Source organism: Ranitomeya imitator, chromosome 4 (genome assembly GCF_032444005.1).
Source record: "Ranitomeya imitator isolate aRanImi1 chromosome 4, aRanImi1.pri, whole genome shotgun sequence".
Classification (NCBI taxonomy): Eukaryota; Metazoa; Chordata; class Amphibia; order Anura; family Dendrobatidae; genus Ranitomeya; species Ranitomeya imitator.
Window position 1 is genome coordinate 408,286,371 of NC_091285.1, and position 17,979 is coordinate 408,304,349.

Below are 17,979 nucleotides of genomic sequence, written 5' to 3' on the forward strand. Positions count from 1 at the left end.
GCTGCAGCACATTCCATTGGTCCTCCAGGAAGGTCCTGAAAGGGCAAAACTTCGGTAGCAGCTTCCTGTGCTGCAACTATATAAACTGCGCATGACCGCACGGCCATGCGCTAGTATTGTCTTTGATATATGTGTGTGTGTAGATGGATGTATGTCGAAGGATGAAAGCTCCTAAATATCCCTCCCAATTGTTGTTGACTGCTCGCGGATGATGGTAGCTATCTAGCGCCCGACTAGCCATCTGCACGTAACACATATCACAGCGTCCAGTTGCTGTGTCCGCCAGTACGGCGCCGTGTGCTTTCTCTGTGCTTTCCTTACCCAAGCCTGGGTGGTTAGTGGCGTCCGTCAGTGCGGCACTGCACGCACTCTCGTGCCTTATATATTATTATTTATGTTTCTCTGACACCCCAGTTGCGGTGTCGAGCGCATGGGATCTTCTGAACTCAAATCCTCAGTCTCGGGTTTGAGATTAGAGACTCCTTGCTAGCGCTCTATGTGCGGTACCGCGGTTCTGTGACGCAACAGGGTCGCTTCCTTCACACAGGGTGGAGTTAACCCATGTGTGTGTATTCTTATAGTACCGCCATATAGTCCGTCTTTACTAGCAGCAGGGTTTTTACCTGCACGGTGGACCTCGGACTGCAAACGCACCTAGTTCCATATCATCTTACACTTGGTGCGTTCCGCCAGTCCTTAACATAATACTAGCGCCAAGGTCTGGCTAGTAAATGGCGGACATTCAGCAATCTTTGCAGTATATCCAGCAGCTGGAGGGTAGGTTGACGGCTCTCGAGAGCTCAACCTCAGCTGTGGATGTTACCGCAGTTGCTGTACAGGCTGCTAGCATGGCTGCAGCAACCTTGTCCACTGCCACCCCTGTTCCGACATTATCTCGCCTCCCGTTGCCAGAAACATTTTCTGGAGATTGCAAAACTTGTAGGGGATTCGTGAGTCAGTGCTCTATCCACCTCGAACTCCTGGCTGCACGTTTTCCTACAGAGCGGGCTAAGGTGGGATTTATTGTCTCTCTCTTGTCGGACAGGGCGTTGGAGTGGGCTACGCCGCTGTGGGAGCGTGGTGATCATGTGGTGCAGAGTGCTCCGTTGTTTCTGAGCACTCTGAAAAAGGTCTTTTTAGGACCTCAAGTCACCCATGACACAGCGCTCCAACTACTGGCATTAACTCAGGGTGAGTCCTTGGTCAGCCATTTTTCCGTCCGCTTCCGTACTTTAGCTTCTGAGCTGGAGTGGTCGGATAAAGCCCTTATCCCCATATTTTGGAGGGGCCTGGCTGATCACGTTAAGGACGCTCTGGCCACTAGGGAGATTCCTGCCACACTGGAGGAGTTAATAACTGTCTCTACTTGTATTGACCTCCATTTTAACGAGCGGAGGTTAGAGCGAGCCCAGTGTAGGCAGAGGTTTCTGCTGGCTCCCACCTTCGCCAAACCTTTGGAATCTCCAATCCAGGCATCTGAGTCACATGAGGCCTTAGAGGTGACACGAGCGGGATCCAAATCTCAGTCCGCCCGTGCACATAGGGTCCGTCATGTTTGCCAGCAGTCAGGACATCTTGCCTCCAAGGGTCCTCAGCGGTCGGGGAAACGTCAGCGTCTAGTGGCAGTTGGAGGAGGTACACTAGACACGGCGATGTTTGACTCAAAGTTGTCCTTCAAGGGGACTATTACCATAGGCCCATCGACTCTTATGGTCGAGCTATGCGTGGATTCTGGGGCAGAGGGTAATTTTATGTCTTCCTCTTTTGCCCAGCGTCACGTAATACCCTTGGTGATGCTCGCCAAGCCTGTAACTGTTCGAGTGGTAAATGGGTCAACACTACCCTCACAGATTACCCAACAAACCATTCCTTTCACGCTTTCTGTGTCTCCATCACATCAGGAGATAATCTCCCTATTAGTCATTCCTGAGGGAATTGATGAGGTCCTGTTGGGGATACCATGGCTTCGCTACCATTCCCCTCATATTGAGTGGTCCTCTGGGAGAATTTTGGGATGGAGTAAATCCTGCGAGGGTAGATGTCAGAGGGAATGCGTTCAGGTTGCTACTACACAGGTACCCGCAGATCTTTCCTCTCTCCCCAAGCACTATTGGCCCTATGCAGACGTGTTCTCCAAAAGAGCTGCGGAGACCCTTCCGCCTCACCGCCCCTATGACTGTCCTATTGACCTCTTGCCTGGTGCTGAGCCTCCCCGGGGTCGAGTCTATCCGTTATCTCTCCCGGAGACGGAGGCAATGTCTCAGTACATCCAAGAGAATCTGGCAAGAGGATTCATTAGGAAGTCAGTGTCACCGGCAGGGGCTGGGTTCTTCTTCGTACAGAAGAAGACTGGAGACTTACGTCCATGCATAGACTACAGGGGTCTTAACGCCATCACCGTTAAGAACAAGTACCCATTACCCCTGATATCTGAGCTGTTTGATAGGCTACGGGGAGCGAGGGTATTTACAAAGTTAGATCTGCGGGGTGCTTACAACCTGATTCGCATCCATGAGGGGGATGAATGGAAGACGGCTTTTAACACCAGGGATGGTCACTATGAATATCTGGTGATGCCCTTCGGGCTCTGTAATGCCCCATCCGTTTTCCAAGACTTTGTGAATGACATCTTCCGGGATATGCTCACCACTTCGGTCGTAGTCTATCTGGATGATATTCTCATCTTCTCTCCAGATATTGACTCCCATCGGAGAGATGTTCGCAAAGTCTTCGACCTCTTACGGGCAAACTCCCTCTACGCTAAGTTGGAGAAGTGTGTGTTTGAGCAGGAGTCCTTGCCTTTCCTTGGTTATATCATCTCTGCCCAGGGTTTGGCTATGGATCCTGCCAAGCTACAGGCTGTAATGGACTGGTAGGAACCCCATTCTCTTAAAGCGGTGCAGCGCTTTATGGGGTTCATTAATTACTATCGCCAGTTCATTCCACACTTCTCAACTTTGGTAGCTCCCTTGGTTGCCCTCACCAAGAAGGGAGCAAATCCCAAGTTGTGGTCAGAGGAGGTCTCCAAAGCCTTTCTCTCGATCAAGTCACACTTCGCTAGCGCTCCCATCCTACATCGCCCCGATGTTGATAAACCATTTATCTTGGAGGTAGATGCCTCATCCGTTGGTGCTGGAGCAGTCCTTTTCCAAAAGGATGCTCAAGGTCGGAAGCATCCTTGCTTCTTCTTCTCCAAGACCTTCACACCAGCGGAGAGGAATTATTCCATCGGGGACAGGGAGTTGCTAGCCATGAAGTTGGCTTTTTCAGAGTGGAGACATCTCTTGGAGGGAGCTCGCTTTCCCTTCCAAGTCTTCACTGACCACAAGAACTTGGTATATCTACAAACGGCCCAGCGGCTGAATTCTCGCCAGGCTAGATGGTCCCTATTCTTCTCCCGGTTCCATTTTACTCTCCATTTCCTCTCCGGGGAGAAGAACGTTCGTGCTGACGCTCTCTCCCGCTCCGTAGTGTCATCGGAGGAGGAGGAGGAGGAGCCTCGGCTTATTGTCCCTTCTGAGAGCCTGAGAACTGTAGCTCCTGTTTCGCTAGAGTCTGTGCCCCCGGGCAAGACTTTCGTACCAGCTAACTTGCGACCAGAGGTTCTCTCTTGGGCTCACTCCTCCAGAGTGGGTGGGCATTTTGGGACCAAGAGGACATCTGAGCTTTAGGCGAGAACATACTGGTGGCCGCATATGGCCCGAGATGTCAGGGACTATATTCAGGCGTGCGTTTCTTGCGCCCAGAATCGGTCTCCTCGGCAACAGCCTGCTGGGTTGCTTTACCCTCTACTGGTGGCAGACAGGCCCTGGGAGATGGTCGGGATGGACTTTGTGGTGGGCTTACCCAAGTCGCGTGGCTGCTCCATTATTTGGGTTGTCACCGACCATTTCTCTAAGATGGTGCATTTGGTGCCGCTTCCTCGGTTACCCTCAGCACGGGCCTTGGCGGTGTTGTTCATTAAGCACGTTTTCCGATTGCATGGTATGCCTGATAAGATTGTCAGCGATCGGGGTCCCCAGTTCGCGTCTCGGTTTTGGAGAGAGCTCTGCCGTTTACTCAGCATAGAGTTAAACCTCTCCTCTGCATACCATCCCGAGACGAATGGGTTGGTGGAGAGAACCAACCAGACTCTGGTGACATATTTGCGACATTTCGTCTCTGCTAGGCAGGATGGCTGGGCATCTTTGCTACCTTGGGCGGAATTTGCCTTGAACAACGCCGTAGCCGATTCCACTGGTCAAACTCCTTTTCTCCTTAATTACGGCCAGCATCCGCGGGTTCCTGTGCCCATGCCCGTGTCATCCACCGATTCTAGGGTGGCAGACTGGGCGGTGGAGGCATGTGACATCTGGGACCGCACACAGGATGCCATCCGGGCCTCCAAGGAGAGAATGAGGGTTTCGGCTGATACACACCGGCGCCCCGCTCCGGTCTTTGCTCCTGGCGACTTAGTGTGGCTCTCCGCCCGTAACATCAGGCTGCGAGTTGAGTCCACTAAGTTTGCTCCTCGCTACATTGGCCCGTTTAAGGTTCTGGAACAGGTCAACCCTGTGGTCTACCGTTTGGCTATTCCTCCACGCCTTGGTATCATCGATACTTTTCATGTTTCCCTCTTAAAGCCCGTTCAGTTGTCCCGGTTTTCTGAGTCATCTGCTGGGACATCGGGTTCATCCACGGATGAGTTTGAGGTGAATACTATTGTGGGGTGCAAGGTGGTACGTGGCAAGAAATTTTATCTGGTGGACTGGAAGGGTCACGGCCCAGAGGATAGAACCTGGGAGCCTGTGGAGCACATTCGGGCTCCGCTACTTATTGCAGCTTTTGAACGTAGTGAGGCTCAAGGAGGGGGGGCCCTAGGAGGGGGGGTAATGTTAGGAGTCGAGTTTCCTCTGCTGCACAGGAGGAATCTCGATCCGTGTCTGCTGCGGTCTCCATTCTGCATCGGCCGCAGTGGGGTCTGCTCAGCAGAGGCGTCGCTCCCAGCGTCTTGCTGGGACTGATTCTGTGCAGAGGGTTACTGCTGCCTTTTCTGGCTCTCCTGTTGTACCCTGCACTGATCTGCGGCGAGCAGGCTTCTCTGGGACTAAGTCCTTATTTTCACACTCTGAGCATGCCCAGGGCAAGATCTCCCGTTGGAGATCGAGGGTCACATGCTCAGGTGCTGCAGCACATTCCATTGGTCCTCCAGGAAGGTCCTGAAAGGGCAAAACTTCGGTAGCAGCTTCCTGTGCTGCAACTATATAAACTGCACATGACCGCACGGCCATGCGCTAGTATTGTCTTTGATATATGTGTGTGTGTAGATGGATGTATGTCGAAGGATGAAAGCTCCTAAATATCCCTTCCTAGTGTTGTTGACTGCTCGCGGATGATGGTAGCTATCTAGCGCCCGACTAGCCATCTGCACGTAACACACATCGCAGCGTCCAGTTGCTGTGTCCGCCAGTACGGCGCCGTGCGCTTTCTCTGTGCTTTCCTTACCCAAGCCTGGGTGGTTAGTGGCGTCCGTCAGTGCGGCACCGCACGCACTCTCGTGCCTTATATATTATTATTTATGTTTCTTTGACACCCCAGTTGCGGTGTCGAGCGCATGGGATCTTCTGAACTCAAATCCTCAGTCTCGGGTTTGAGATTAGAGACTCCTTGCTAGCGCTCTATGTGCGGTACCGCGGTTCTGTGACGCGACAGGGTCGCTTCCTTCACACAGGGTGGAGTTAACCCATGTGTGTGTATTCTTATAGTAGCGCCATATAGTCCGTCTTTACTAGCAGCAGGGTTTTTACCTGCACGGTGGACCTCGGACTGCGAACGCACCTAGTTCCATATCATCTTACACTTGGTGCGTTCCGCCAGTCCTTAACAGCATGTATGCATACAAGTGTTTCTAAACCTGTTGACAGCCATTAATTTGCTCCAAACTATTGAGCTCATGGGAAATTCTTCCACATGATCACAATGTTAATGGGGCTTTTTTTGTTGTAGATCTGAGAACCCTAACAGTTGGAATGGGTTAAATACAGACATCCTAGGGCTCACGCACACTTTCTTTTAAAAATCACCCTTGTCATTTATCCACATACAGGGGACCATGACTAGGACAACCTGTCCTGCCAAGCTCTAATTGGGGATTTTACCTAACTTTACAGATTGAAGTGCACAGATTTTGATAAAATCAGAATCACACCTAAATATTTGACTGCAGTCAATGGAACTCACAGGATCACAACAGTTATTAAAGGGATAAGTACACCTACTTTCAACCAAATAACCAGTAGTTGATGTTGGATGGATCGTTTTATCAACAAATATATCCAAATACCTATTTGTTGCTTTATTGGTCATAATTAAGATCTAATTAAATTTTAATAATAAGAGAGAATTTACGGCACTCACGAAGCTGCATAATAACTTCCTTTATTTACAAAATGAGTGTCAAATAAAGAGTCTGTCACCTCATTTTGCCGCTATAACCTGTGGTCACCGCCATTAGGGGCTTATCAACAGCATTCTGTAATGTTGTAGATAAGCCCCGAGGTAACCTGAAAGATAAGAAAAACAAGTTAGATTATACTCACCCAGGGGCGGTCCGGGTCCAGTGCCTGCCATCTTTATATGATGACGTCCTCTTCTTTTCTTCCTGCCGTGGCTCCTGCTTAGGTGTACTGATTTGCCCTTTTGAGGGCAGCGTAAAGTACTGCAGTGTGCAGGCGCCGGGTCTCTCTGACCTTTCTTGGTGCCTGTGCACTGCAGTACTTTGCTCTGCCCTCAACAGGGCAGAGAATTATGCCTGCACAGGAGCTGCGACAGAAGCAAGGAAGAGGACGTCATCGCATGAAGATGGGAGGCTCCGGACCTGGACCTGCGACGCCCATCGGACCGGACTGCACCGGGACTGCCCCCTGGGTGAGTATAATCTAACTTGTTTTTCTTATCTTTAGGGTTACATCAGGGGCTTATCTACAGCATTACAGAATGCTGTAGATACGCCCCTGATGGCGATGGCCGCAGGTTATAGCGGCAAAATGAGGTGACATATTCCCTTTAAATGTATTCGGCAATGCAAAGCATTTCAGAGGGTTCACAATCCTTCTAACACCACTGTGTAACATCACTGTGTAACAAAAACTGCTTCAAATTCTGTTCTTCATAAAGTGCCATACTGCTGTGAAGCTCCATTACAAAAAAATCCACATGCTATGTTCCGCTGAATAATTTCTTATTTCCAGGGCACAGCAGGACTTGATGGGATGAATGGACATAAAGGATCCAAAGGCGACCGAGGTCTACAGGGACAAAGAGGAGAACCGGTAACATTTCTTACAATTTTTTGCAGAACATGTTTAGAAATATTTAGAGATTGACCACCCCTTAAAGAGGTGTTCTCAACTTTGCTTTTGAGAAACACACTTCTCCCTAGGCTTTCACACTTCTCTATGCTTGAGGAAAGGCGCATCTACTTTGCTGACAGTTCAGAGGATGAGGTTTAGAGCCTTGGGCTAAAGGCCCCTTCACATTTAGCGACGCTGCAGCGATACCGACAACGATCCGGATCGCTGCAGCGTCGCTGTTTGGTCGCTGGAGATCTGTCACACAGACCGCTCTCCAGCGACCAACGATGCCGGTAACCAGGGTAAACATCGGGTAACTAAGCGCAGGGCCGCGCTTAGTAACCCGATGTTTACCCTGGTTACCATGCTAAAAGTAAAAAAAAACAAACACTAGATACTTACCTACAGCCGTCTGTCCTCCAGCGCTGCGCTCTGCTTCTCTGCTCTCCTCCTGTACTGTCTGGGAGCCGGAAAGCAGAGCGGTGACGTCACCGCTCTGCTTTCCGGCTCACAGACAGTACAGGAGGAGAGCAGAGCACAGCGCTGGAGGACGGACGGCTGTAGGTAAGTATCTAGTGTTTGTTTTTTTTTACTTTTAGCATGGTAACCAGGGTAAACATCGGGTTACTAAGCGCGGCCCTGCGCTTAGTTACCCGATGTTTACCCTGGTTACCAGTGAAGACATCGCTGGATCGGTGTCACACACGCCGATCCAGCGATGTCTCCAGGGAGTCCAGCGACGAAATAAAGTTCTGGACTTTCTTCAGCGACCAACGATCTCCCAGCAGGGGCCTGATCGTTGGTCGCTGTCACACAGAACGATTTCATTAACGATATCGTTGCTACGTCACAAATAGCAACGATATCGTTAACAATATCGTTATGTGTGAAGGTACCTTAAGTGACAGGAAGAGAATGTGGAGGCAGGGATGAATCTATAATACAAAATATCGCAAAAGTGAGTACACCCCTTACATTTTTGTTAATATTTTATTATATATTTTCATGAGACAACACTGAAGATATGACACTTTGATACAATATAAAGTAGTCAGTGTACAGTTTGTATAACAGTGTAAATTTGGTGTAACCTCTAAAAACTCAACACGTAAGGTCTCCACTCTCCAACATCCATAAGCTCTGTGATGTCGTCATGGAGGAGTGGAGGAGGATTCCAGTGGAAATCTGTATCGCTCTAGTGAACTCCATGCCCAAGAGAGTTAAGGCACTGCTTGAAACTAATGGTGGCCACACAAAATATTGACACTTTGGGCACAATTTGGAGATTTTCCTTGGGGGAGTGCTCACTTTTGTTGCCAGCGGTTTAGACATTAATGTGTTGTCCCATGAAAAGCTGCAATAAAATATTTACACAAATGTGAGGGGAGATTTTGCATTGAGCCAACAAGCTTCAAGTCACGCCATTGAGCAGACGTGATCAGACAGTGACCTGATCTCCGACAGCAACTGAAGGGGAGGAGGATGAGAGCCCTGGACCAGCAATGACTAGAGTGGGGAAAACAGAGGAGAATAGACTGCGACCTGTCGTTCCCCCAAGCATCTGAAAAGGGGTAAGTAGTAGAGCCTTGAAGATTGGTTTATCCTCACCCATCCCTTATAGATTGTGAGCCCTCGCGGGCAGGGTCCTCACTCCTACTGTACCAGTCGTGACTTGTATTGTTTATGATTATTGTACTTGTTTTTACTATGTATACCCCTCCTCACATGTAAAACGCCATGGAATAAATGGCGCTATAATAATAAATAATAATAATAATACTAATGGGAGAAACAAAATAATAATCTTGTAGTTATGATACCTTTTAAGGTCTATCAAAAATAAAGTAAGTGATGTTACAAAGGAAGTTTTTGAGACAACTTAGGTCTCTTCATCAAGCATGATATGACAAAGTAACCAAAGAAAACACAAATATATAAACAACAAGAGCATAGACATGATATAATAAATGAATATTTAAAAAAAAATGAATTCAGAAAATGAATCCTTCATTAGCTTAGATAAGTGGTGTGAAAGGTTTAATGTCCCAATATCCATGTAAGATCGGAGGTCTGATACCCTCACAGTCTCTGGAGCAGATTTCTCAGATTTTGTAGTAAGTCAGAAATCCTTGTGACAGATTATTGTGACAATGGAAGGAGATGTGGTCACTGCAATTTACAGGAGGAGTTCAGCAGAGCAGTACCGCTCCTTGAGATTACATTGAAATGCTAGAGAGAGCTGGCAGGCTCTTGTGTGATCCTAGCAATGATGTGCGGTCACATCAGAGCAGAGAGTCATTAAATGGGAAATTGGACTTTTTTTTTTATTCCGTTAATAACGACGATCGCAACAATGGAGTTGGATCATGTTCTCTGGGGTCTCGGCTACCCCCGATAACCGAGGCCCCGGAGAAATTTAGATCGAGGGGGCGGCCTATACACTTATTTCTTTGCGCCATTAAAAAGTGGCGCTGAGGAATAAGTACCCTTAACTGCCACTGTTAAAAGGCATATCGGTGGTCGTTAAAGAGTTAATCCAATCGGTAAACAGCGTGACGAGAAAAAAAAATCAAATCTCCAGAATTATGTTTTTGGTCACTGCAACATTGCAATAAAATCACAAAAAAGTAAAATTTGGGCGTAAAGCCCTAGCCAGCTCACCGATCGCCACAGGTGCTCGGAACTCCGTCAGGACTAGGCGTGATCCACAGCATACAAAGAGTAAATGTTCCAGCTCCTTAAAAAAAATTTTCTTTATTATACAGCTGTGAAAAAGATCCATGTAGGATCGAAACACGTAGCTGGATCATTAGTGCCTGCTCTGTGCATACTATAATCCACAAGGGATTGTGCCTACTATGATATTTTAACTATTGGACAATAAAGAAAAAATTTTTTAAGGAGCTGGACATTTACTCATTGTTAGTGTTGAGCGATACCGTCCGATACTTGAAAGTATCGGTATCGGATAGTATCGGCCGATACCCGAAAAATATCGGATATCGCCGATACCGATATCCGATACCAATACAAGTCAATGGGACATCAAGTATCGGAATGTATCCTCATGGATCCCAGGGTCTGAAGGAGAGGAAACTCTCCTTCAGGCCCTGGGATCCATATTAAAGTGTAAAATAAAGAATTAAAATAAAAAATATTGTTATATTCACCTCTCCGGCGGCCCCTGGACATCAGCGGGAGGATCCGGCGTCCGGCACGGCTTCTTTCTTCAAAATGCGCGCCTTCAGGACCTGTGGAATGACGTCCCGGCTTCTGATTGGTCGCGTGCCGCCCATGTGACCGCCACGCGACCAATCAGAAGCCGCGACGTCATTCCTCAGGTCCTAGAAGGCGCTCATTCTAGGACTTTAGCTGAGGAATGACGTCGCGGCTTCTGATTGGTCGCGTGGCGGTCACATGGGCGGCACGCGACCAATCAGAAGCCGGGACGTCATTCCACAGGTCCTGAAGGCGCGCATTTTGAAGAAAGAAGCCGTGCCGGACGCCGGATCCTCCCGCTGATGTCCAGGGGCCGCCGGAGAGGTGAATATAACAATATTTTTTATTTTAATTCTTTATTTTACACTTCCGATACCGATACCCGATATCACAAAAATATCGGATCTCGGTATCGGAATTCCGATACCGCAAGTATCGGCCGATACCCGATACTTGCGGTATCGGAATGCTCAACACTACTCATTGTATATTGCAATAAAATGCAGCAACAGATGATTATTATTGATGAGCGAATATACTTGTTACTCGAGATTTCCCAAGCACGCTTGGGTGTCCTCCGAATATTTTTTAGTGCTTGGAGTTTTAGTTTTTAGCACCGCAGGTGAATGATTTATATCTGTTAGCCAGCATAAGTGCATGTGGGGATTCCCTAGCAACCAGGAAACCCCCACATATACTTATGCTGGCTAACAGATGTAAATCATTCAGCTGCGATGCTAAAAACTAAAACTCCGAGCACTAAAAAATACTCAGAGGACACCTGAGCGTGTTCGGGAAATCTCGAGTAACGAGTATATTCGCTCATCACTAATGATTATCTACCCCAAAATGGTATCCATAAAAACATCAGCTCGGAGCGCGAAAAATAAGCCCTCACCAGCCCCCAGATCATGAAAAATGACCTATACATGTCTGGTGTCTACAAACTTGTAAAGATCTGGAAAATCATAATGGCAGGTCCGTTTTAGCATTTAGGGATCACATGGTAAAAAAAAAAATTGCGAAATTGCAATTTCACCACACTTGTAATTTTCTTTTTGCTTTTTAGTACACTATATAGTAAAACCAATTGTGTCGTTTAAAAGTACAACTCATCCTGCAAAAAACAAGCCGATACATGGCCAAATGACAGAAAAATAAAAACGTTATAGCTTTGGGAAGAAGGGGAGCAAAAAATGAAAACGCAAAAAACGGAAAATCCCAAGATGCTGAAGGGGTTAAAATATTATCAGGCTGTTTGATTTACATACAATGATGGGTTAGTATCTGATCCATCCAATTGTGTGGGTTTAATGTGAAAGACATTACATGAATATCCAGGGAGTTCTAATTTTAAGATTTTTGGTTCACTTCTCCAGCTAATTATCTCTCTAGATGTTTATCTTCCAGATCTGATATGGTCTGTCATGCATCTTGCTTTCTTGCTTATTACACATAAGCTGTGATTACAGTCAATTATTTTTCAGACCACAAATAAGAACTATAGGATTGTTTGTTTGGGAATTTAGTATGATTTTATTTATAGAATAAAACAGAACAAAACGGTATAATAAATCAGTTACTTAAATGGTAAGACAACGTGTAAGGCCTCTGGGAAGTTCTGCCAGCATAATTAGCTATCAATGAGTTGGTGCCCTGTGTCATGGTGGTCATCTCTCAGAATTTTGTATATTAATGTTTTTATATGACAATTTTTTTTTATCTAGAAAATTATTGATCTGTAATATCACATTGTGTAAGCATCACATGATGCATATGTACAGTATTACCTGGGTAGACATTACATTAATATGTTGGATATGTTTTATTTCTGTCTGTTTTACACAGGGTGAAAAAGGTAATTCTGGATTACCAGGAGACATTGGAATGAAAGGATTCAAGGTATATTCTGTGAGAACATCTAAAATGCCAAAATAAATTACTTTATGGTTTCGAGAAATGTGGAAGGTGCAAGAATGCAACTGTGTTGTACTTTATCAAATTTAGTATTTGACAAGTAAAGGACGCCCCGGTTGGTAGGGTTCAATTCCAAGCAAATATTTTTGCTCCTGCATAACAGAGAATTAGCTCTCATTCTCTCAAAGTAATGAAAGTGGAAAAGTAATGTGATCCAAAAGCTTTTCTTCAGAATGGTGAAAGACACACCACTGAAGCTCCAAAGAAGAATGGACCTTGTCTCCAAAGAATGAAATATATTGTGCAAATATCCAACAGAAAGGAAGCATTAACATGATAAAAAGGGTACAAAATTATTATAATAAATAGGATAAAGAATTATAGAGACTATAAAAAAGACATACACCCATAAATTAATTCATGAATTCTTAATAAGACTTATATGTGTTATTAGGAATAGGTTAGACATTTTGAAAATGTTGGTCCAGGTCTATTGGCATTGTAGTTTTTGGGTGCGGCAACACTGCCAGCAAAATCATCCTTTAATTTGCTATCTGAATTTACTATTGTAGTAAGTATTTGTATGATTTAGTCATGTATTATTGAAAGAATATATTGTTTATCAAATGGAAGACATAGAGATGAGCGGATCATTTGAAATTAGAAATCGCCAGCTTCCCCAAATTTGATCGACAGCGATTAAGTTTGTCGTGAATCGCAATTCTGAAAAGCCTCTAAATGTCTGGAAAATATGTGTGTAACACTCCGATGTCTTTCAGCATTGAATTGAATGCCCTTCTAGCTTTCTAATGCAAACCCAGAGTTAGCAATGTTCAAGAGACCTGAACCTTTCTGGGAAAGGGAAAACTGATGGCAACTAACAGCGGTTTTCGGGTGGCTTGTATGGGTCCAATATTGGTACTGTATTTTACAACGATCTGGATTATGGAGATAAAATAAAGGGTTTGCCCATGTCAAAAAGCAGGAATAACTCTTTTTTTGCAACACACAAACCTTGGTTTCAGGATTTTGGCTTAATAGCAAAATTATGACAAAGTAGTATTAAAATGCCCTTCTTGTTGTGGTGTGTGAAGCATAAAAAAGGCTTTTATAGGTGCTATTAATAATAATAATAATAATCTTTATTTTTATATAGCGCTAACATATTCCGCAGCGCTTTACAGTTTTGCACAGATTATCATCATTGTTCTCGATGGGGCTCACAATCTAGAATCCCTATCAGTATGTCTTTGGAATCTGGGAGGAAACTGGTGTACCCGGAGGAAACCCACGCAAACACTTTGCAGATGTTGTCCTGGGTGGGATTAGAACCCAGGACCCCAGCACTGCAAGGCTGCAGTGCTAACCACTGCGCCACTGTGCTGCCCATTAATACAGTATATCACAGATTAATCAAGTCGCAATGTGATTCAACACTGCAGTAGTACACCACTAAGATTAGGCCTTTTCCTATCACTGTGTGGCAGGTACCGACTGGGGCTGAAATTCAGCCCTGGCACTTGAAATCACACAGGCCCATGTTGTCCCCGTACCCAAGCATCAGATGGGATATATTACTAATATTACCTTGTTTGGAGGAAAGCAAGATTTACTTCAAGACCAATATTTCTAATGATATCTCCATCACAACTCTTAACAGTATGGGTGTCTTGAGAACACAGATTCTGTTAACAACGTAGCAGACAAGGTGGCCCACGACCAAACAGGCCCTTCTGGTATTTGCCAGAATTGCCAGATGGCCAGTCAGGCCCTGATGTATAGAATGACTGAGCTTTGCGCCTTGATCTCTATCCATACGCTGTAAAAGCCTAAAATGGCACTGATTGGCCAGCCTTCACCTTTATAGTCGCTGTGATACAGCCAAACAGGTAGACTGCTTGACCATGTGATGTGATAGCTTCAGGGAATTATGGGGTAGCCCGCCAAGCCCCACTTGATGTCATTAGCTTGCTCTCTAAATTTACAGCAGTGTGCGAAATGGCACTGGAATTTTTAAAATTTTCCAATCCCTGCAAATTCAATTGTAGATTGTTCGAATTTGTGGGGACCTGCGAATTTGAAAAACTACAGCTTGAAGTAAATCGGATATCATCCGCTCATCTCTAGTAAGACATCAAAAGCTTAGTTTCAGAATTTGTAGAGAATCTTTCATTCCTACACTTCATCCACCTCCTCATATAAACATTGCTAAACTTATTCGACCTGACAGAGTTGTATTTCAATTATACACATGAGTGAGTAATGCTAACGTGTCTAATGATGATACGCAGCAGATGAGTGAATGTGTTAGTGGAAGTGTTTGTAGAGAAAGTGATGGATTTTTATGAATAAAAGCACAAATTGTGTCCTTACTTGAAGAAGCTATTTGCATATGTGAGGCGTAATAAAGAAATTTGACAGGATGCTCTAATGTACAGTTTTTCTGTTGTGAGATGTGCTAGAGTAAACTAATGGGTAATGGCATGAAATTGTGGCCTTTGCACAAAAAGGTGCAAGGTATAAAATCATTATATGTCTTACAGAAAGTAATGAAATTCTATGTAACAAAGACGTTCTGACCACAAAGAAGGAATTCTTGGACAGTATATTTTCATTTTGCCACACACAAGTATATATGTCACTGTCATGCTCAAAGGGGTATTCACAGGTCTGAAAGTTATCCCCTTTATATAAGTTTGGGTACAACTTTCTGATTGCTGAGAGGTTTGGCCACTGGGACTCCCAGCGATCCTGAGTACCAGAGTTCTGAGAAGCCAAATGTGAATGGTCGATCATGTGCTCTGCCACTTAAATAACTTTTAATGTGAGTGCTGGAGGTTGCCAAACACTTCTCACGGCTGGGCTTGGGCATTCCCATTAGAGTAAATGGAGCAGTAATGCACAGGATAGACCTAGCTCCAAGCACTTAAAAATATGGAAACTTAACTTTTTTAATGTTTTAAAATGCCTTCTTTTTCTTACTACAGTTTACATGATTTTAGTGAGTGTATTTGCTCCCCCTTTTATTCACTCAGAGGAGACTTTTTTATGGCAATTGTTGCTTTGTTCTAATAAGTTTCCAGTGCTAACGGGCAGTGAAGTGGAGCTTGCTAAGTTGTAGATATTGGTCATTAATGGATCAGGCTAGGATGCTAGGCATTAGATGAACTACAGTTCCTACAAACAGCAAGTGTGGCATGACGAAGGGTGTTTGCCAGGGAACTTTGAGTATGACATGAAAAGATAGCCAAATAAAAATTACTGTATGTGAGGGTAAATAATAATGAAAGTAAAGAAATCACAACATTTTATATAAATGGTAATAGAAAACTCCTTTTTCAGGTATGTAGCTAGAGGTTCCGTTCATAGGGGGTGAAGCATCTGAGTGGGCCTCTGACCAGGTAACCGTGTGCACAAGTATGGTGGCACACCCGAATCATAAGGATAGGGGAACCTCAGCAGATGACTATGCTGTTATTGAATATCTTTATACAAAGATTAACACTGATATTACCATCACACAGTGACCATATAGTGGTAGATGTCAGTGCTGCAGAACACATTACAGCGTAGTTATTGATGGAGACTTACAGGTGACATTTTCTCTGATGAAATTGTTCATTTTTCTTGCGTTTCCCATTAGTTCTGGCCAATATCACGACTTTTTCAGCAACAACTCATCTGCAGAGATTACAACACAGACACATTTGACTTCTTACATTTCCAGCATCGTCTACATCTAGTCCCAATCTGCACAAACCCTCAATCTGCTGATACCCCAATGCTGAGGTGCTATGAGTCCCTATTACTGATCCTTTTGGAACTCAACATAACAATGCCCACTACTGTGCCCTTTACATAGTGATAATACCTCCTTTGTTTCCTTTAGATGGTGAAAATTGCACCCTAGAAAATATTAATGCCCTGTTCAAATGCTCTAGAAAACAGTGCCCACATTTTGCCCCTAGAAAGTAATAATGCCCTCAGTCTGCCCATTCGACAGTCACAATACCCTGAGTGCCCCTACAGCAATTATGCTTCTTAAATGTCTACTTAACATATAATAATATGCCGAGTCCCTATATATAGTTTCCCTCTACACAGCGTGATGCCCCCTACAGCTCCCACGTACACAGTATGTTGGGCCCACAGCTCCCTATACACAGCATGATGGGCCCCATTGTAGTCCCTCAACACTGTATGATGGCCCCAAGTAGACCTACCACACTGTATGATGGATCCAATTTTCACCCACTGTATGATGGCCCCCAGTAGTCCCTCAACACTGCATGGATGGCTCCCAGTAGTCTCCTCCATACACACTGTATGATGGCCCCCAGTTTTCCCACCACACTGTTTGGATGCCCCCCAGTAGTCCCTCCATTGTATTATAGCCCTAAGAACCCCCCCACACTGTATGATGGCCCCCAGTATTCTCTCCACTCTACTATGGCCCCAGTATTCACACCACACTGTGTGATGGCCACCACTATTCAACCCCATATTATGGGTGGCTCTCCATAGTCCCTCCCCACTGTATGTTGGCCCCCAAGTAGTTCCCCCCACACTGTATGATGTGTCCTAGTTTCCTCACACATTGTATGATGGCCCCCAGTATTTCCCCCACACTGTATGATGGCCTCCTGTATTCCCCCCACACTGCATGATGGCACCCAGTATACCCCCAACACTATATGATGGCCCCCATTATTCTCTCACACTGTATGATGGTCCCCAGTATTCCCCCCACACTGTATGATGGCACCAAGTATACCCCTCACACTGTATGATGGCACCAAGTATACCCCCACAGTGCATGAATGGGCCCAAGTAGTCCCTAAACACTGTATGATGGCACCCATTATTCTCCCACAATGCATGATGGCACCCAGTATACCCCCACATGGTATGAATGAACCCAAGTAGTCCCTGCACCTTGTACGATGGCCCCCATTATTCTCCCACACTGCATCATGTCACCCAGTATACCCCACACTTTATGATGGCACTCAGTATACCCCCGCACTGTATGATGGCATCCAGTATACCCCCCACACTGCATGAATTTACCCAGGTAGTCCTTACAGACTGTATGGTGGCCCCCAGTATTCTCCCTCACTGTATGATGGCACCTAGTATACCCCCCACATAGTATCTATGAACCCAAGTAGTCCCTACACATTGTATGATGGCCCCCATTATTCTCCCACACTGTATGATGGCACCCAGTATACCCCCACACTGTATGGGATAGACCCAAGTAGTCCCTACAGACTGTATGATGGCTCCCATTATTCTCCCACACTGTATGATGGAACCTAGTAGTCCTTCCACACTGTATGATGCCCTCAAAACTCCAGTATTCCTCCCACACTGTATGGATGGCCCAGAGTAGTCCATTAATCCCCCCACACTGTACAGATGGCCCCCAGTAATCCCCCCACACGGAGCGTATATGACCCTCAGTAGTCCAGTATTCACCCTTATACTATATGGATGGTATACTATACTA

General features: G+C 45.5%; 1 protein-coding gene across 1 annotated transcript in view; it reads left to right on the forward strand.

Moving 5' to 3' along the window:
- The window catches only part of LOC138676256 (collagen alpha-1(VII) chain-like), an 831,262-nt gene that overhangs the window by 641,367 nt on the left and 171,916 nt on the right, over positions 1-17,979 (forward strand). The window contains exons 88-89 of the mRNA XM_069765365.1: positions 7,230-7,310; positions 12,399-12,452. Coding sequence (XP_069621466.1) covers positions 7,230-7,310; positions 12,399-12,452 — 135 coding nt within the window. The remainder of the gene's footprint in view (positions 1-7,229; positions 7,311-12,398; positions 12,453-17,979) is intronic.